At 39.3% G+C, this 16,761-nt stretch overlaps 1 protein-coding gene across 1 annotated transcript in view; it reads right to left on the bottom strand.

The window, feature by feature from the left end:
- The window catches only part of CFAP54 (cilia and flagella associated protein 54), a 397,088-nt gene that overhangs the window by 109,924 nt on the left and 270,403 nt on the right, over window positions 1-16,761 (bottom strand). Inside the window, exons 60-61 of the mRNA XM_034934266.2 lie at window positions 10,387-10,485; window positions 9,417-9,558 (exon numbers count right to left, since the gene is read on the bottom strand). Of these exons, the coding sequence (XP_034790157.2) occupies window positions 9,417-9,558; window positions 10,387-10,485 (241 nt within the window). The remainder of the gene's footprint in view (window positions 1-9,416; window positions 9,559-10,386; window positions 10,486-16,761) is intronic.

Genomic DNA, 16,761 nt, shown 5'->3' with positions numbered 1-16,761 from the left:
TTAAACTAAAGAGCTTCTGCACAGCAAAAGAAACTATCATCAGAGTGAACAGGCAACCTACAACATGGGAGAAAATTTTCGCAACCTACTCATCTGACAAAGGGCTAATATCCAGAATCTACAATGAACTCAAACAAATTTACAAGAAAAAAACAAACAACCCCATCAAAAAGTGGGCGAAGGACATGAACAGACACTTCTCAAAAGAAGACATTTATGCAGCCAAAAAACACATGAAAAAATGCTCATCATCACTGGCCATCAGAGAAATGCAAATCAAAACCACTATGAGATATCATCTCACACCAGTTAGAATGGCAATCATTAAAAAGTCAGGAAACAACAGGTGCTGGAGAGGATGTGGAGAAATAGGAACACTTTTACACTGTTGGTGGGACTGTAAACTAGTTCAACCATTGTGGAAGTCAGTGTGGCGATTCCTCAGGGATCTAGAACTAGAAATACCATTTGACCCAGCCATCCCATTACTGGGTATATACCCAAATGACTATAAATCATGCTGCTATAAAGACACATGCACACGTATGTTTATTGCGGCATTATTCACAATAGCAAAGACTTGGAACCAACCCAAATGTCCAACAATGATAGACTGGATTAAGAAAATGTGGCACATATACACCATGGAATACTATGCAGCCATAAAAAATGATGAGTTCATGTCCTTCGTAGGGACATGGATGAAATTGGAAATCATCATTCTCAGTAAACTATCGCAAGAACAAAAAACCAAACACCGCATATTCTCACTCACAGGTGGGAATTGAACAATGAGATCACATGGACACAGGAAGGGGAATATCACACTCTGGGGACTGTGGTGGGGTGGGGGAAGGGGGAGGGGGAGGGATAGCATTGGGAGATATACCTAATGCTAGATGATGAGTTAGTGGGTGCAGCGCACCAGCATGGCACATGTATACATATGTAACTAACCTGCACATTGTGCACATGTACCGTAAAACTTAAAGTATAATAAAATAAATAAATAAATAAATAAAAAAGAGCAAGGAGCATTATTATGTGTACAGTTATACCACTATTTGTATTTTTAAGGGAAAAATATGTCAATGTATCAGTGCATATACCAGGTTGGTTCACTCAACATCCATCTTAAACTCCAAATGTGCTTTTCTATATTGAAGAAATTATGAAGATAAAAATGACACTTCCCAAATTTCCTTGCAACTATTGTCCTGGATGGGATTTTAGGTATTATAAATTCAGTGCATTCATGCAAGACTTGGAGGTGGAACTGGGCTAAGCGGTGAGGGAGACAGGTGATTCAAGGCATCTCTTCGGCTGGTGTGATTCTGGCAGAAGAAGTGTGGTTTTTAAGCCTACAGCTGAGCAGAAGCTCTCTATTCTTCAGACAAATTCCTGATCTACAGTTTCCTTTATACGAAACAAACAAAAGCTGTGCCTTGGTGGTCCAGTTACATGTGGCTTAGTCATTTCTGGACACAGCCTAGAATTTGTTTCTTTAGCTCTCCCGTTGAATTTGAAAGTCCTTTGATAAATCTCATTCTATTTGAATGAACTGGAGTGGATTCTGACCTCTACAATGGAACTCTGACAGTTGATATAAGCATGTAACATCTCTGGTGGGGAACACAAGAAAATGACTCTGGTAGGCAGAATGATGGTCCCCTAAAGATGTTCATGTCTAATCCCCAGAATCTGTGAATATGTTAGATTACAGGGCAAAGGAGAATTAAGATTGCAGACCAGGCCGGGCACGGTGGCTCACGCCTGTAATCCCAGCACTTTGGGAAGCTGAGGCATGTGGGTCAGGAGTTCAAGACCAGCCTGGCCAACATGGTGAAACCCTGTCTCTACTAAAAATACAAAAATTAGCCGGGCATGGTTGTGGGTGCCTGCAATCCCAGCTACTCAGAAGGCTGAGGCAGGAGAATCGCTTGAACTCAGGAGGTGGAGATTGCAGTGAGCCAAGATTATGCCATTGCACTCCAGCCTGGGCAGTATGCCATTGCACTCCAGCCTGGGCAACAAGAGCAAAACTCCATCTCAAAAAAAAAAAAAAAAAAAAAAATTGCCCACCAATCACCTATCAACTGACTTTGAGATAAGGAGATTATCCTGGGTTATCCAGGTGGGCCTAATGTAATCACAGGGTCTGTATATGCAGAAACGAAGTCAGAGGAGTATGTTTCGGGTCAGAGAGATTTGGAGATGCTACGCTGCTGGCTTGGAAGATAAAGGGAGGGGCCATGAGCCAAGGAATTCAGGTGGCCTCTAGAAGCTGGGAAATGCAAGGAAACAGATTCTCCCTCAGAACTTTTAGAATAATGTATCCCTGGTGACACCTGAATTAGCCCAATAAGACCTATTTTGGACTTCTGACCTCCAGAACCAAAAGACAATAAATTTGTGGTAATTCGTTACAGCAGGAATAGGACACTAATAGACTGGTAATAATTGATTGCTTCTGGGGGGAACCGAGAACTGGACACTTGCAGAGAAGATGGAAAGATATCCCTTCGTATCTTTTGAGTTTTGATTCTTGAGAATAAATTACCTATTCAAAAAAATGAATTAAACTAAAAGAAAAAAACACTCCATACATATTAGACCGATGTAATCTGATCTTTAATGCTGCAGAGAAAAACTAAGAACAGTTCAGTGTTTGTTCCTTTTTAGAAAACTTTCTTTTTCTGACTGAATACTTAAATTATTTTCTCTTCCTAACCCAAAGGTGTTACCAGAGTTTGTCCAGATACAATTTGTACTATAACCATCTTCAGAAGAATTGGGGAAGATGGAGGAAGAGTCCCTTCTGTCCTGCATGGAGGAGGATCCCTTTGTAATCGCTTCCCATCAGCCCAGGCCAGAGCTCCCTGGGTTTCACTGGTTCTGGGCCAGTATTTAAAATGCCAATTTCCATGTATCATTCAGGTGGTGTGAATTACAACCTTACAACCTAAAGTGGGGTTTTTTGTTGTTGTTGTTGTTTGTTTTTGAGGCGGAGTCTCGCTCTTTTGCCCAGGCCGGAGTGCAGTGGCGCTATCTCGGCTCACTGCAAGCTCCGCCTCCCGGGTTCACGCCATTCTCCGGCCTCAGCCTCCCGAGTAGCTGGGACTACAGGCGCCCACCACCGCGCCTGGCTAATTTTTTGTATTTTTAGTAGAGACGGGGTTTCACCGTGTTAGCCAGGATGGTCTCCATCTCCTGACCTCGTGATCCGCCCGCCTTGGCCTCCCAAAGTGCTGGGATTACAGGCGTCAGCCACTGCTTCCGGGACTAAAGTGGGTTTTAATGTGGGCATTTGTGCTGTTTCCCTGAATCTACTCAAACCAGTGGACAGTGTATTTCTAGTCCCCAGTTTGTGGACAAGCCCACTCTGAATCCCCATTTATATAGTTAGCTGGTTTCTGACTTTCCCTACCTGCAGGGCCCTCTTTCCTGACTGTTCCTTGAGTCTGGTACTGAAGTCCCAGTTCCATCTGTTAAGGCCTAATTCGAATCCCTCTCCAGTGAAGTCCTCAGGTTCAGGCCCTGCTACAAATCCCCAATTTGCTTTGGCAATTTGGAATTTTCCTTTCCTGGTTTCAAGCTCAGCTACAAATTAAAACAATTTTTATACTATTTACCCACCACTGTTAATGTGTTTGGATTGGGAAGGGCAGAGGCATCACTCATGTCAACTCCATCCAAGCAGTCCAGCAGGCTGACTAGAAGCATCAATTCTGCATTTTAAGTTCCTGGCAATACTTTCTTATCACACCCAACATAAAGCTTAACAGCAGAGCCTTTAGAATTGGATAGATCAGGATTTGAATTAGTAGTGGAATAGTACACAAGTTACATAACCTCTCTGAATGAGCACCTTGCCTCATTTATAAATGTGCATAATGACACTCCCACAGGATTTTCCTGAAACATAAATGAAATCAAGTAAGATAGCTGTGGCACACAGCATCAGGTGCCACTCATCCCCTTATTATCTGGCACTTCCTGAGTCATAGCTTTCTGCTGTCGTGTGAATCTTGATGGCCTGGGCCCTGCTAAGGGTAGCAAACAATCTTGTTGAGTCTCCTCCAGTTCACTGAAGGGTAAATCTTCCTCTCAGTCTCCAGGACAGCATTCCACTGTGCTCTTGTAAGAATGTTTTCTCTCACATGAACCATCTGTTGTTTCTTATTTTACATTGTTGACTCTGTCTAAATAAACAGGGTCTCCTCCTACCTAGTACCTGACAATTGACAGGGTGTGTGCTCTCCTCTTAGCCATGGTACTGTCCCTTCTCAGATTTCAGTGATCAGTGTATGAATCTCTGAGTGGAGTTTCTGGACTCTGGCAGGCATTTGACCAAGACAAGTCTGCTTCACTGAGGCTGGTCCTTGTCATGACCCAATTATCTCATCTCTAATACTCGGATGCAACACACACACACACAAATTCACACACACACACACACATCCCACCTTCACTACCACAGATGATTTTTCTCCATTCCCACCTATAAGTAGTATAATTATTTGGGATTTGAGTAGTAATACACCAATCCAGTTCCCCTACTATGGGGAATTGTGTGTTAGAGGAATAGGAAAACAGAAGATAATAGTAGAGGAATTGCATCCCACTTTTTAATTAGTTGTTATCGACCCTGTATCTCTGCACCAGGTGCAAGGTGGTATGGGAGGGAAAAATCAGATTTCTTTTCAGGCTGGAAGGTTTGCTCTGTTTCAAGAGGCAAAACATACATTAAAGCCCAGTTGTGATTCTTGGCTCTGCTCCATAGATCTCTTTTCGTATTCTGACAATAGGTTCACTGTAAGGTAATGGATGTGCTTTGGTCAAGGATAGGCCAAAGTAGGGTGTTTACGTTCTGCGGGACTCAGTGAGTTTAGAGCGCAGGTGTATAGCTCTATTTGTTATCACAGCCATGTAGCCATGGGAAGGCTCATCATTTGGCTCTGAGCCACTACTGTCTATAAAAGGTATAATTGCCATGTTGACACTGTATAGCTGCACTCATGCCCAGAGAAAGAAAGAGTTAATCTGCTCACCCTGAAGGGAGAGCTGGCTGCGCAGCTGTGTGTGGCAGTGGCCACAGCAAGGAGCCAAGACAGAGCAGTCTGTCTAAGAGAGCTGCTGCTAAGAGAGCTGCTGAATAAAGCTGTATTTCACATACCTACAGCCCCCGAACGTTCTTTCAGCTCCCTGCTCCCCATCCACCCACACCCCTCCGACCTCAGCATGGGCTGGAAACTGACCCTGGACCTAACATTCACTGACATCACTTTTTAGCAAGACAGGCATTTATAGTTTTCTGTATATATTGTTTATGTAGTAGTAAGAGGCTGCATCTGGGACCAGTAATCCTAAATGTTACTTTGAATTCAAAATTTAAATACAGAATTTAATAATTTTAATCCCAGCTGAAATTTTTATCAAGGCCACAAGAAAATCAAGACAAAATGATAGAGTATATATATACTTGAATATAACTGGGCCCAAAGTAGGTAGCATGAAATAAAGTTTTCTTTGCATTGAATTTAAACATGGCCCCACATTGCCAGGGCCAACATCTCAAGGTGTCTGTTCCTACAGAGAATACCTCAGTAATTGTACTAGGTGCATCACTTTAACTCTCTTACTGTGCTATAGATGTCATACAATTGCTCTCTGGTCCTGGCAGGATGATCTATAGTCCACTCTCCACACATGACTAGTCCATTCTGTCATAATGCTCCTGTCATCAATTGCTCTGTTGATAAAATTTGCTTCCCCTGAGTCAATTTACACCTGCCCCATAATATACCTCTCCCAGAAAACAACGCTCTTAATTAACTCATATGCCATCCTGCCTGTGTCCAGCTCCCCTCAGAAGGCATAGATGGATTTAGCTTGTGGCACTTTAATCTGCCTTCATTATTATGCTCCGCTTCTTTTTTTGTTTTGTTTTTGTTTTTGTTTTGTTTTGTTTTGTTTTGTTTTTTGAGATAGAGTCTCACTCTGTCACCCAGGCTGGAGTGCAGTGAGTGGCGTGATCTCGGCTCACTGCAACCTCTGCCTCCCAGGTTCAATCCATTATCCTGCCTCAGCCTCCCTAGTAGCTGGGATTATAGGCGCCCACCAACATACCCGGCTAATTTTTGTATTTTTAGTAGAGATCGGGTTTTGCCATGTTGGCCAGGCTGGTCTTGAACTCCTGGCCTCAAGTGATCCACCCTTCTTGGCCTTCCAAAGTGCCACGATTATAGCCATAACCCACCGCACCCAGCCTATTATGCTCTTCTTAAAAGATGAATTTTGTTTTTTCTATTTTATTTTTTGAGACAGAGTCTCACTTTGTCACTGAGGCTGGAGTGCAATGGTGCGATCTCGGCTCACTGCAACCTCCACCTTCTGGGTTCAAGCGATTCTCCTGTCTCACCCTCCTGAGTAGTTGGGACTACAGGTGTGCCGCAGCACACCCGGCTAATTTTTGTATTTTTAGTAGAGACGGGGTTTCACCATGTTGCCCAGGGTGGTCTCAAACTCCTGACCTCAAATAATCCACCCACCTTAGCCTCCCAAAGTGCTGGGATTACAGGCATGAGCCACTGCACCTGGCCAAAAAATGAATGTCTATCATTTCAGGGTATATGCCTGTTCTGATTGCCCATGACTAAAAGCTCATGGAAGGTAAGACCTGCTTCCTTGAGGTGTTCTCTGACTCTTCCTTCTCTCTGAATGTAAATATCTCGTACAGTACTCTACATACAGTAACAGTAAATGTTGTTCTTCACTTCATGTGTAGATCAATGCTAGTATTGTTTAAAGCTAAGATTACTGAGGAGGTTTTTTGCTGGATGCTAATTTATGCTAATGCAAGGAAAATCAAACAAGTTTTATTTGTTGTTGTTAAGGAATTTTGCCCTTTAGCAAGCCATTATAATATGAACCTCATTGCCATCTGGGTATTAGTGGCAACCAAGTGGGAATTCAGAACCTCCTTCTAACCCCAACACTGAAGTGAGGGAAGTCATCAACATGAATTAATTATCAGCCTGCCAGGAAAGGACTGGAAGGCAAAATTATTATTCTTAAGGCAAGGCAAAATGCAAAACAGATTGGATTTTAAAATTTGGTAATTTCGTAGTTAAAATAGTAAAGAAGGGCTAATGGTATAAAATGGAAACTGAAAAAATGTAATATGCTATGAAAGCCACTGACACGGAACAAGAAAGCTTAGGTTCTAGTATTAAACTGAGATGAAGACTACCTACTCAACTGGATCAACAAACATGGTTTTGTTTAGAGGATGCCATTTTCCACTGTGTGCCCTTGGCTGACATCAATTAATCACAGCACCTTTTTCGTGTCTTTTCTATGGTTCTTTCCTCTGAATCATACAGAGGTTCTTCTCAGGTAGCCATTGGCCATTGAATTTGTCATATGCGATAGTTTGGATTTTCATTGAGCAAACATCCATGCCTCTCTCCCTTCCTGTACAAGCAGTGTATATTTCTCTAGCTCACTGATATTGGACTTGGCCCTATGACTTGCTGTGGCCAATGGGATGGGATGTGAAGAAAGGCCTTAAATGCATTTGTGTGATTTGGTTTGTGGCTCTTTTGCTCTGGTATCTACCATGAGAAGATCATACCCCAGATAACCACTGTCTCTTTAGCTTGGGCCTCACTCACAACAAATGTACATAAGAATGCACCTGAACCCGACCTACAGCCTGAAGCAGAACACATGAGCTGAGTGGAAGAATGAGCTCCTGTTGTTGTAGGCCACTGAGTTTTAGGGTCCATCTTGGATGAAACTTATTGGTCATCCCTGCCCTAAAAACTGGGAAAACACAAGGAAATGACTAGGGTAAAGTAAACACATCATTCAGAAGTAATAAGGAGGCAGTATGAAGAAGAAATAGCCATATTGGAAGTTTCAGTCATCGTCTTAGATTTTGACTAATCTCTCAGTCTACGGACAAGAGACTGAGCGATTAGCCTCAGATTCTAGAGTAGATTAGTTTCTAATGAGGCTGAGAGAAATGAGATGGTTTGGGAGAGCTAGGATGTCAACTGAATCTCTTGATTATTAATACTGTACAATAATGTGTGCTTCTAAGAGAGATGCTTTCCTGGCATTCTGAACCAGGGAGAATTGAGCTGCCAAACAGTGTTAAGCAAAGAAGTCGTGACCGGCTCCTCCTGGCTGCTGGGCTGCCGAACTGCCCTGTGTAGGGTCAATGGCTTTGTCCCCAGAGAACCCACCTATGGGAACCTTAAAGAAGAGCAAGCACCCAGTCTGACGTTCAGGCTGTGGCTCAGAAAGCCAATAAAGCAAAATTCTCCCAGGAACGAAGGAAATAAAAGTAAGAAAACAAAGCCTCAGCGTAAAAAAAAAATCTATAAAATAGTTTGCAAAATAATTTGGGACACCTATGCTTCAGAAAAGAGCCAAAGAGGGGGACGTTAGACATTAACACTTTAACTAAGGCTGACCCAACAATGCAGCAGAGTAAGACGCTGTCTACAGATGTGATTCCAGAAGTATTAGGAAGATCACTCCCAAAGGAGAAGGTTAAAACTCTTCTCCTTTGGCTCAATGCTGGCCTAGCACCAAGCAAAATTAGAGGTGGATGTTAGTGAAATGTCAGTCTGGAAGTAAGACTAGTGTCTTGCTTCTTAGTACCTATCCAAGGGCTTAGCACACAAGAAGCACTCAATAAATATTTTTTGAGTGAAATAATGGAAAAACACATAAATGAATGTTAAATGCCTGTTACCAGTTATCTGATATAGAGGTTTATATTATAGTTTACTATCAAAGGAGTAACTAAGCAAAAACATAAACAGTATTGCAGTCCAGTTTAAATTTTGCTAATTTCTTTCATTAATTCATTTAACAAATGTTGATATTGAATGTCTGCTATGTGCAAGCACTGTGCAATTTGCTGTAGATGAAAATTGAATATATGAAGACCCTGCCCTCAGGTAGCTGATGATAATTTAATGAGAGAAAGAGCTTAAACACACAATCAAACATACATACAAATATAAAATCACTAAGGAAAAGAAGAGGGAGGCATATCAGAGTGGGAGAGTGCATGTAGATTTTGGATGAAAGGATCAGAGAGGCAAACAGTCCCAAAAGGTCCCACTTGATATGTGTGAACTGGAAAAGAAACAGATGTAAAATATCATTTTTTTAAAAGAACATGCATCTGAAATGCAGCAGCTGACTAACAGGTACACATGTGCAGTGAGCTAAGAGCCCTCTATTTGGGCCCTAGGACCCCTATGATCCCCTGGAAGTGCCCCCAAACATTATCCCATCTAAGCTAAAAGCCAACAAATTACAATTAAATCTTTGAAACTTGATTCTATATTACATATATCAGTTTTTTTGCATAATATGTAGACATCCAAACATACCAAGCAAATAATCTGTATACGAAGACAAAAGATCCAGAGCAGCAAATTCTGGGATATTTGGTAATGCCACTTGGTTAACTTTATGCATTCTAGTATTCTTCTTTCCAATAAGTAAGTTAATTGCCAGCACAGCTTCACTGACCTACAATTAATGCATAAATTAGAATTATAAATATAAGCTTTCTAATTCATAGATTATCTATTAGGTAAATAATGTGAGAAAAAGTGAATTCATAAAATAATATTCCTTATACATTGGAGGAAAAAATAAAGACAACCTGAAAAAATAATATGTGATCCCTGATATGTAGAGTATATCATAGTCAAACAAATAATTTAGGGTTGACAATTTAATTAATGCATAAGTCACTTTAAATAAGCTACCTTACCTAGCTATGACAGATAGTTGCCAAAATGTCAAATATGTACACATGTATATCTGCCAATAGTTTCACTGAGAAAAGGTGAAACAAAGAGAACTAAGTCTGGCTAATAGAGAGATTGAAAACACTAAACATAACTAGTATTTCTAATCTTTCCAAAGAAACATAATTGGCACAAATCCCAAATAATGTAATTTTTTTTTCTTTTTTTCTTTTGAGACAGGATCTCACTCTGTTGCCCAGCCTGGAGTGCAGTGGTGGGATCTCAGCTCACTGCAGCCTCGACCTCCCAGAGTCAAGCAATCCTTTTGCCTCAGCCTTCTGTGTAGCTGAGACTATAGGCATGCCACCATGCCCAGCTAATTTTTAAATTTTTTGTAGAGATGGGCTCTTGCTATGTTGTCCAGGCTGGTCTCGACCTCCTGGATTCAAGTGATCCTCCTGCCTCAGCCTCCCAAAGTGCTGGGATAACAGACATGAGGTATCACGCCCAACTCCTTTCTCTTTTACAGGTATATTGTGTTCTTTAAAGGCAGAGAATACAGATATGACAGTAAGAAGAAAGATTAAACAAAAATCACACCAACCTGTGCAGCAGCTCTTATTGCAATCCAGGCTAATGAACTGTACATTTCAAATTTATTTGCTGATGTTTCTTTAACAGAACTACTTCTTCTGAGAGGAGGCTAAAAATATGGCAAATGTGTTATGATATAAAGTTTTGTGATAACTCTTCTCATCTTCTGAAGATGACATTTTAGTGAAATGCTATGTAGTCACTAAGGATAATAATGTATCTATTGACATGAGAAGATATTCGAAATACATTGAGGAAAGAAAAGTGTAGGTTACAAAATTGTATGAAAAGTACAATCCTTCTTTTTAAAAAATATGCACACATATACATTCCCTGTACATAAAAGCAGAGAAAATTATTAACAGCAGTTATCCCAAGTTTTAAGGTAGTTAAATTATTCTTATCATTTTTTTCTAATTTTCTATAATGAATTTGAATTATTTGTGTAATAAGTTAATAAAAATTATATATATACATTTTTGAGACATAGTCTTGCTCTGGCACACAGGCTGGAGTGCAATGACACAATTTCAGCTCACTGCAACCTCTGCCTCCCAGGTTCAAACAATTTTTCTACCTCAGACTCCCAAGTAGCTGGGACTACAGGCATGCACCACCACACCCAGCTAGTTTTTGTATTTTTTGTAGAAACAAGGTGTCACCATGTTGCCCAGGCTGGTCTTGATCTCCTGAGCTCAGGTGATCGGCCCACCTCAACCTTCCAAAGTGCTGGGATTACAGGCATGTGTCACTATGCCCATCCAAAAATGGCATCTTAAGTAAAATTAAGTGCCATTATAATAGAAAACCTATAAGTTGAATATATTGTGTAACAGCATCAGAAATTACAACATTGCTTAAAGATTTTTGGCAGTATTTGCTATCATATTTCCTGCTAAGAAAAATATTAAAGAGATAGTATTATCATAAAGTTCCATAGAATAGCAAAACAAACAAACAATGATTGAGGATTTTTTTTACCATGGGGGTTTCTTTAATAAAGAATGAATATATATTTTAAAAATATATATTCAGTTTTTAAACATAGAAAGTCAATGCTACAGAAGTGAACAGAACAAAACTCCACCAGTAGCTAGTATCTGTTGTACATTTTTAAAGACAACTAAAATAAGTAGTAGTAGTTTCTTAAGATTTAAATCATCTGGCTGGAGCTAACAATTCAATTAGCCCCACGGGTGCTAATTCTTTGACGCCCATATTTTGACCAATTCTTTAATTTTCAATGAACCTGCAGAATAAAACAAACAATAACAAAAGTATCTTTATTTTACTTCTGGCTAGAAGACTCCCAGAGAAAAAGAAAGGCCGTGTACAATGCTGATGTCAAAGCAACAAGTATAAGGCGTAAATGTGGCCTAGCTTAGCTCTAGCATTAAGCGTGGGAGAAGATGACACCTGGAAAGATCTACCTATGGGGAAATCTAAGCAATATAGCCCCGTTCCAAGATAAAAAAAAAAAGAAAAAAAAAACCCTAATCATTAGCTGTAATGGGACTAATCTGGAGTAACAATTGCTAGCTTACTGACTACATAAGCATGGGCAATTTATCTACTTAAATTCTGGTAACAAGACTAACAGGCATGTAATGAAGAATAGAGAACAACATTAAATAACTATAATGTAAGACCAACTAGTGACCCAGCCATTCAAAGAAAAAAGAAGTCAACTCGAATGGAAAGGAAACCTTTATTGAGGAAGTTGGGCTTGAGCCCACCATAGAAAAATTTGGAGTGGACAAAGAATATGGTGGGCATTTTCCAGATGGGGGAGATGTTCGACATTGCACAGGAGATTCTAGGTTATGTAAACAGGAAAGAAAACCCGGGCAAGGGGTGTGGAATGCATGTAGATTGGAAGTGAAGAAGTAAAGTGTCTTTCTTTGCAGAAGACATGATCCTATATGTAGAAAATCCTAAGGAATACACAAACAGACACACAAACACAATTAACATTATTAAACTTGTTTAGCAAGGTCACAGGATGCAAAACAATGAATACACACAAATGAACTGTATTTTTATATACTAGCGATAAGCAATCTAAAAATTAAAATAAAAATCCCTTTGACAATAGAAATAACAAAAATGTATAAGACTCGTACACTAAAAAGACAAAACTTTGTTGAGAGAAATTAAGGTCAGAATAAATGAAGAGACAGTCCATATTCATTAATTAGGGGACTTAATATTGTTAAGATGGCAACAAAAATCTCCTTAGTTTTTTTTGCGGAAATTGACAAGCAGATCCTAAAATAGATAGTGAAATGCAAAGGAGTCAAAGTAGCCAAAACAGTTTTGAAAAGGAAGAATATAGTTGGAACATGCACTTTACAATTTCAAAACTTACTAAAAGCTACAGGAACCAAGACAGTGGAAACTCAAGTAAAGGTAGATTTAGAGGTCAATGAAACAGGATTGAAAATCCAGGAATAAACATTTGCATTTATAATTAATTTTCAACAAAAGTGCCAAAGCAATCCAACGAGAAAAGGATAAGTCTTTGCAACAAATGGTGCTGAGACAACTGCATATTCGTGGACAAAAAGATGAATTTAGAATTTAGAATCTTACCTCACACTCTACCCAGGTATTAACTCAAAATGGATCACAGACTTAAATGTAAAAGTTAAAACTATACAACTTCTAGAAGAAAACATATAAGAAAATCTTCAACATCTGCAGTTAGACAAAGGTGCTAGATATGCCGCAAAAAAAACCCCCACAATCTATAAAAGAAAAAAATGACAATTTGGACTTCATTAAAATTTAAAAACTTTGTGCCTCCAAAGACACTACTAACAATATGAAAGGACAAGCGACTAACCAGGAGAAAATATTTGCAAATCATTTATTTGATAGGGGGCTTGTATCTAGAATACATATATTTTTAAAAAAGAAAACTCTCAAAGCTAATGATAAAAAAAGACAAATGACCCAATAAAAATGGGCAAAAGATCTGAATAGACATTTCCCCAAAGAAGATACACAAATGGCCAATAAGCACATGAAAAGATCTAAGCATCATTAGCCACCAGAGGAATGCAAATCAAAACCACAGTGAGATACCACTTCATACCTACTAGCATGGGTACTACCAAAAAGGTAGATAATAACAAGTGTTAGCAAGCATGTGGAAAAATTGCAACCTTCATATACTGCTGGTAAGGATGTAAAATGGTAGAGCCACCTTTGAAAACAATCTGACAGATCATCAAAAGGCTAAACATAGAGTTGCCATATAACCCAGCAATTTCACTCTTAGGTATATACTCAAAAGAACTGAAAACATATGTCCACAAAAAAACTTGTATATGAATGTGCAAAACATCATTTATCAAAACAGCCAAAAAGTGAAAACAATTCAAATGTCCATCAACTACCGAATGGATAAAGAAAAAAAAAGTGGCATATCCATATAATGAAACACTATTCAGCAACAACCACAACAAAACTACCGTTACACACTACAACATGGGTCAACCTATGAAACATTATACTGGGTGAAAGAAGCAGGCATAAACAAGACAAAATCTATCATTCTATTAGCTGGGCATGGTGGTGCATGCCTGTAGTCCGAGCTACTCGGGAAGCTGAGGCAGGAGAATTGCTTGAACCCAGGAGGCGGAGGTTGCAGTGAGCCTAGATCACGCCACTGCACTCCAGTCTAGGCATCAGAGCAAGACTCTGTCTCAGAAAAACTAAAATAAACTCTATCATTCTATTTACATGAAATGTCTGGAAAAGGCAAATCTATAGAGACAGAAAACAGTTTGGTGGTTTCATGGGACTAGGGGTGGGAACAGGATTGACTGCAAATAGGCATAAGGGATCTTTCTTGGGATGATGAAAATGTTCTAAAACTGGATAGTGGTGATTGTTGCACAACTCTGTAAATTTACTAAACATCTGTGGACTGCAGTCTTAAAATGCATTAATTTCATGGATGGAAATTATACCTCTAGTTTTTTTTTAAATGTATGCATGCTGATCTCTCTGTGGACTGTTTTCTCCCACACAACTACTTGGAGAACTCCACTTATCCTTCAAAATGTACTTCATCTGTGAAGCCTTCTCCAGCATTTCCCCAAAACAGTATTAGTCCCTACTTTGCCCCACTTCTCCACCTTGACAAATTGTGATTATAGTCCTTGTCACATTGCAATACAATTATTTATCTCTCTTGCTAGTCTCTGTGCTCCTTAGGAAAAGAAAGTGGTTAATGTACATTAAGCCCTCAGTAAGTGTTCAGTTCATGAGTAAATAAATGAATGTTTAAGAAATAGTGATTTCAACTTAGGCATCAATTATTGAGTACCTACTAACAAAATAGGAAGAAGAATAAAGACGTTTAGCTGATGTTACATAACGAGAAATAATAGTTCCATTTATATAAGTACTTATTACATACAAGCCCATTATCTTGTTTAATTCTCAGAGCCACTCTAAGAGGTAAGGATCCTCATCTCCATTTCACAGGTGAGGAAACTAGGCTTAGAAAGACCTCAGTCACATAGCTAGTAAGTTGTGAAGCTAGGATTCAAACCCACACAGGTACTATGGTCACTCTGCTGTATGGACACTACATAAAAGTGAAACAATAGTGCTTCCTTTTAAGGGCTTATAATGTGTTGTCTTTATTAGGACATATTTCAAATGTTATATTTCCATGGTCTGAATATGTCTGCATGAATTTTTTTAATTGTTTTGGCTGTTTTCTGTGCTTCCAATAATTCTATGACTTGCTAAAATATTTATACTATGTCAAAACATACAGAAAATAATGATCATATTGTAAGGAATTACACTACTGTTTTCATTCAGATTCTAACTTCTTTATGTTCTTAATTATAAGCACTTCTCTAGTAAGGGCCAGAAAGCTGATATATTATCATCCTAGCATCCTATTAATTTGTATTGCCACCTGCTATAAAAACAAGGGTTTTTTTTTTCTGTTACTGGAAATAAACATGTTTATCAAACAACACAAAGTAACTTTTTCTAGTTTGCAATTATTTTGATTAAAAAAAGAGGGGCCATTTACCTAAGGCAGCTGCCATATGAATGGCAGCTGCCATATGAATAATTGGTAAGAATTGACTGAGACTCTATTTGCCTAAAGGTTTTAAATCATGTTTATGCTGTCTCAAAAATTAAAGATTTGATGCCAACATTTTCTGAAAAGATCTCTTGGAGAGTCAAATGATTATTCAATAAGGATGAAACAGAAAAGCCCACTAAAAATTTAAAAATAAAAAATAAAATTACTGGGTTCATATACCTCAAACCCACCCAAATTATTCCTGCATCCGGGATCTCCCTGAGTCTAGACCCCTGGTCCTCACGTGTGGCCCACAGACCAGCGGCATCAGCATCACCTGGGAGGCTCGTTAGAAATGCCAAATCTCAGAGCCCATCCCTGATTTACTGAATCAGATTCTGCCATTTCACAAGATTTTCAGAGGTGTTTCCACATCTTAGTTTGGAAGCACTGCTCTAGCCACAAGATGCGACCCCTCTGCAACTCTTTGCTGGGGTCCCTCCTCATTCATTAAACCCTACTTCAAACATCACCCCTTCTCAGGTCATTCATTGAAAATCCCACCAATACAAGTTATTCTTAGCTCCAAATTTCACTACCTAAGTCACGCCCTAATATGGTTTGCCTGTGTCCTCACCCAAATCTCATCTTGAATTGTAGCTCCCCAAATTCCCACACATTGTGGGAGGGACCTGGTGGAAGATAACTGAATCATGGGACACTTTCTCCCATACTGTTCTCATGGTAGTGAATAAATCTCAGGAGATCTGATGGTTTTATAAGGGGAAACCCCTTTCACTTGGTTCTCATTCTTTGTCTGCTGCCATGTAAGATGTGACTTTCGCCTTCCACCATGATTGTGAGGCCTCCCCAGCCACATGGAACTGTGAGTCCATTAAATCTCTTTCCTTTATAATTACTCAGTCTCAGGTATGTCTTTATTAGCAGCGTGAAAATGAACTAATACATGCCCTTCCCCTCCTTCTCCCTCATTTCCTCCCACCTTTCCTCCTCTGATCTCCTTCCTTTACTGGTTTATTATCTGTTTTCCTCTACTGAAAGGCAAGCTCCATGAGAACAGGGACCAAGTTTGTTTTAGACACTGCTTTAACATCTTCCTCTATAAGAGTACCTGGATCATAGTAGATGCTCAATAGATACGTGATGAATGAATGAATGATTCTATCAAGAGGTAATCTGTTTATAGGCCATATCAGTATTGAAAACTTCACTTGTCCATCTGTTTAACCAATATGTCATTTCTTGAATTTTCCTGATCAATACTAATGACTCATTCATTGCCTTGCATTTATGTTATCCATGAAA

This window comes from Pan paniscus, chromosome 10, assembly GCF_029289425.2.
Source record: "Pan paniscus chromosome 10, NHGRI_mPanPan1-v2.0_pri, whole genome shotgun sequence".
Lineage (NCBI taxonomy): Eukaryota > Metazoa > Chordata > Mammalia > Primates > Hominidae > Pan > Pan paniscus.
The sequence above is the reverse complement of the archived record's forward strand: the minus strand, read 5'-3'. Positions and strand labels throughout refer to the sequence as shown.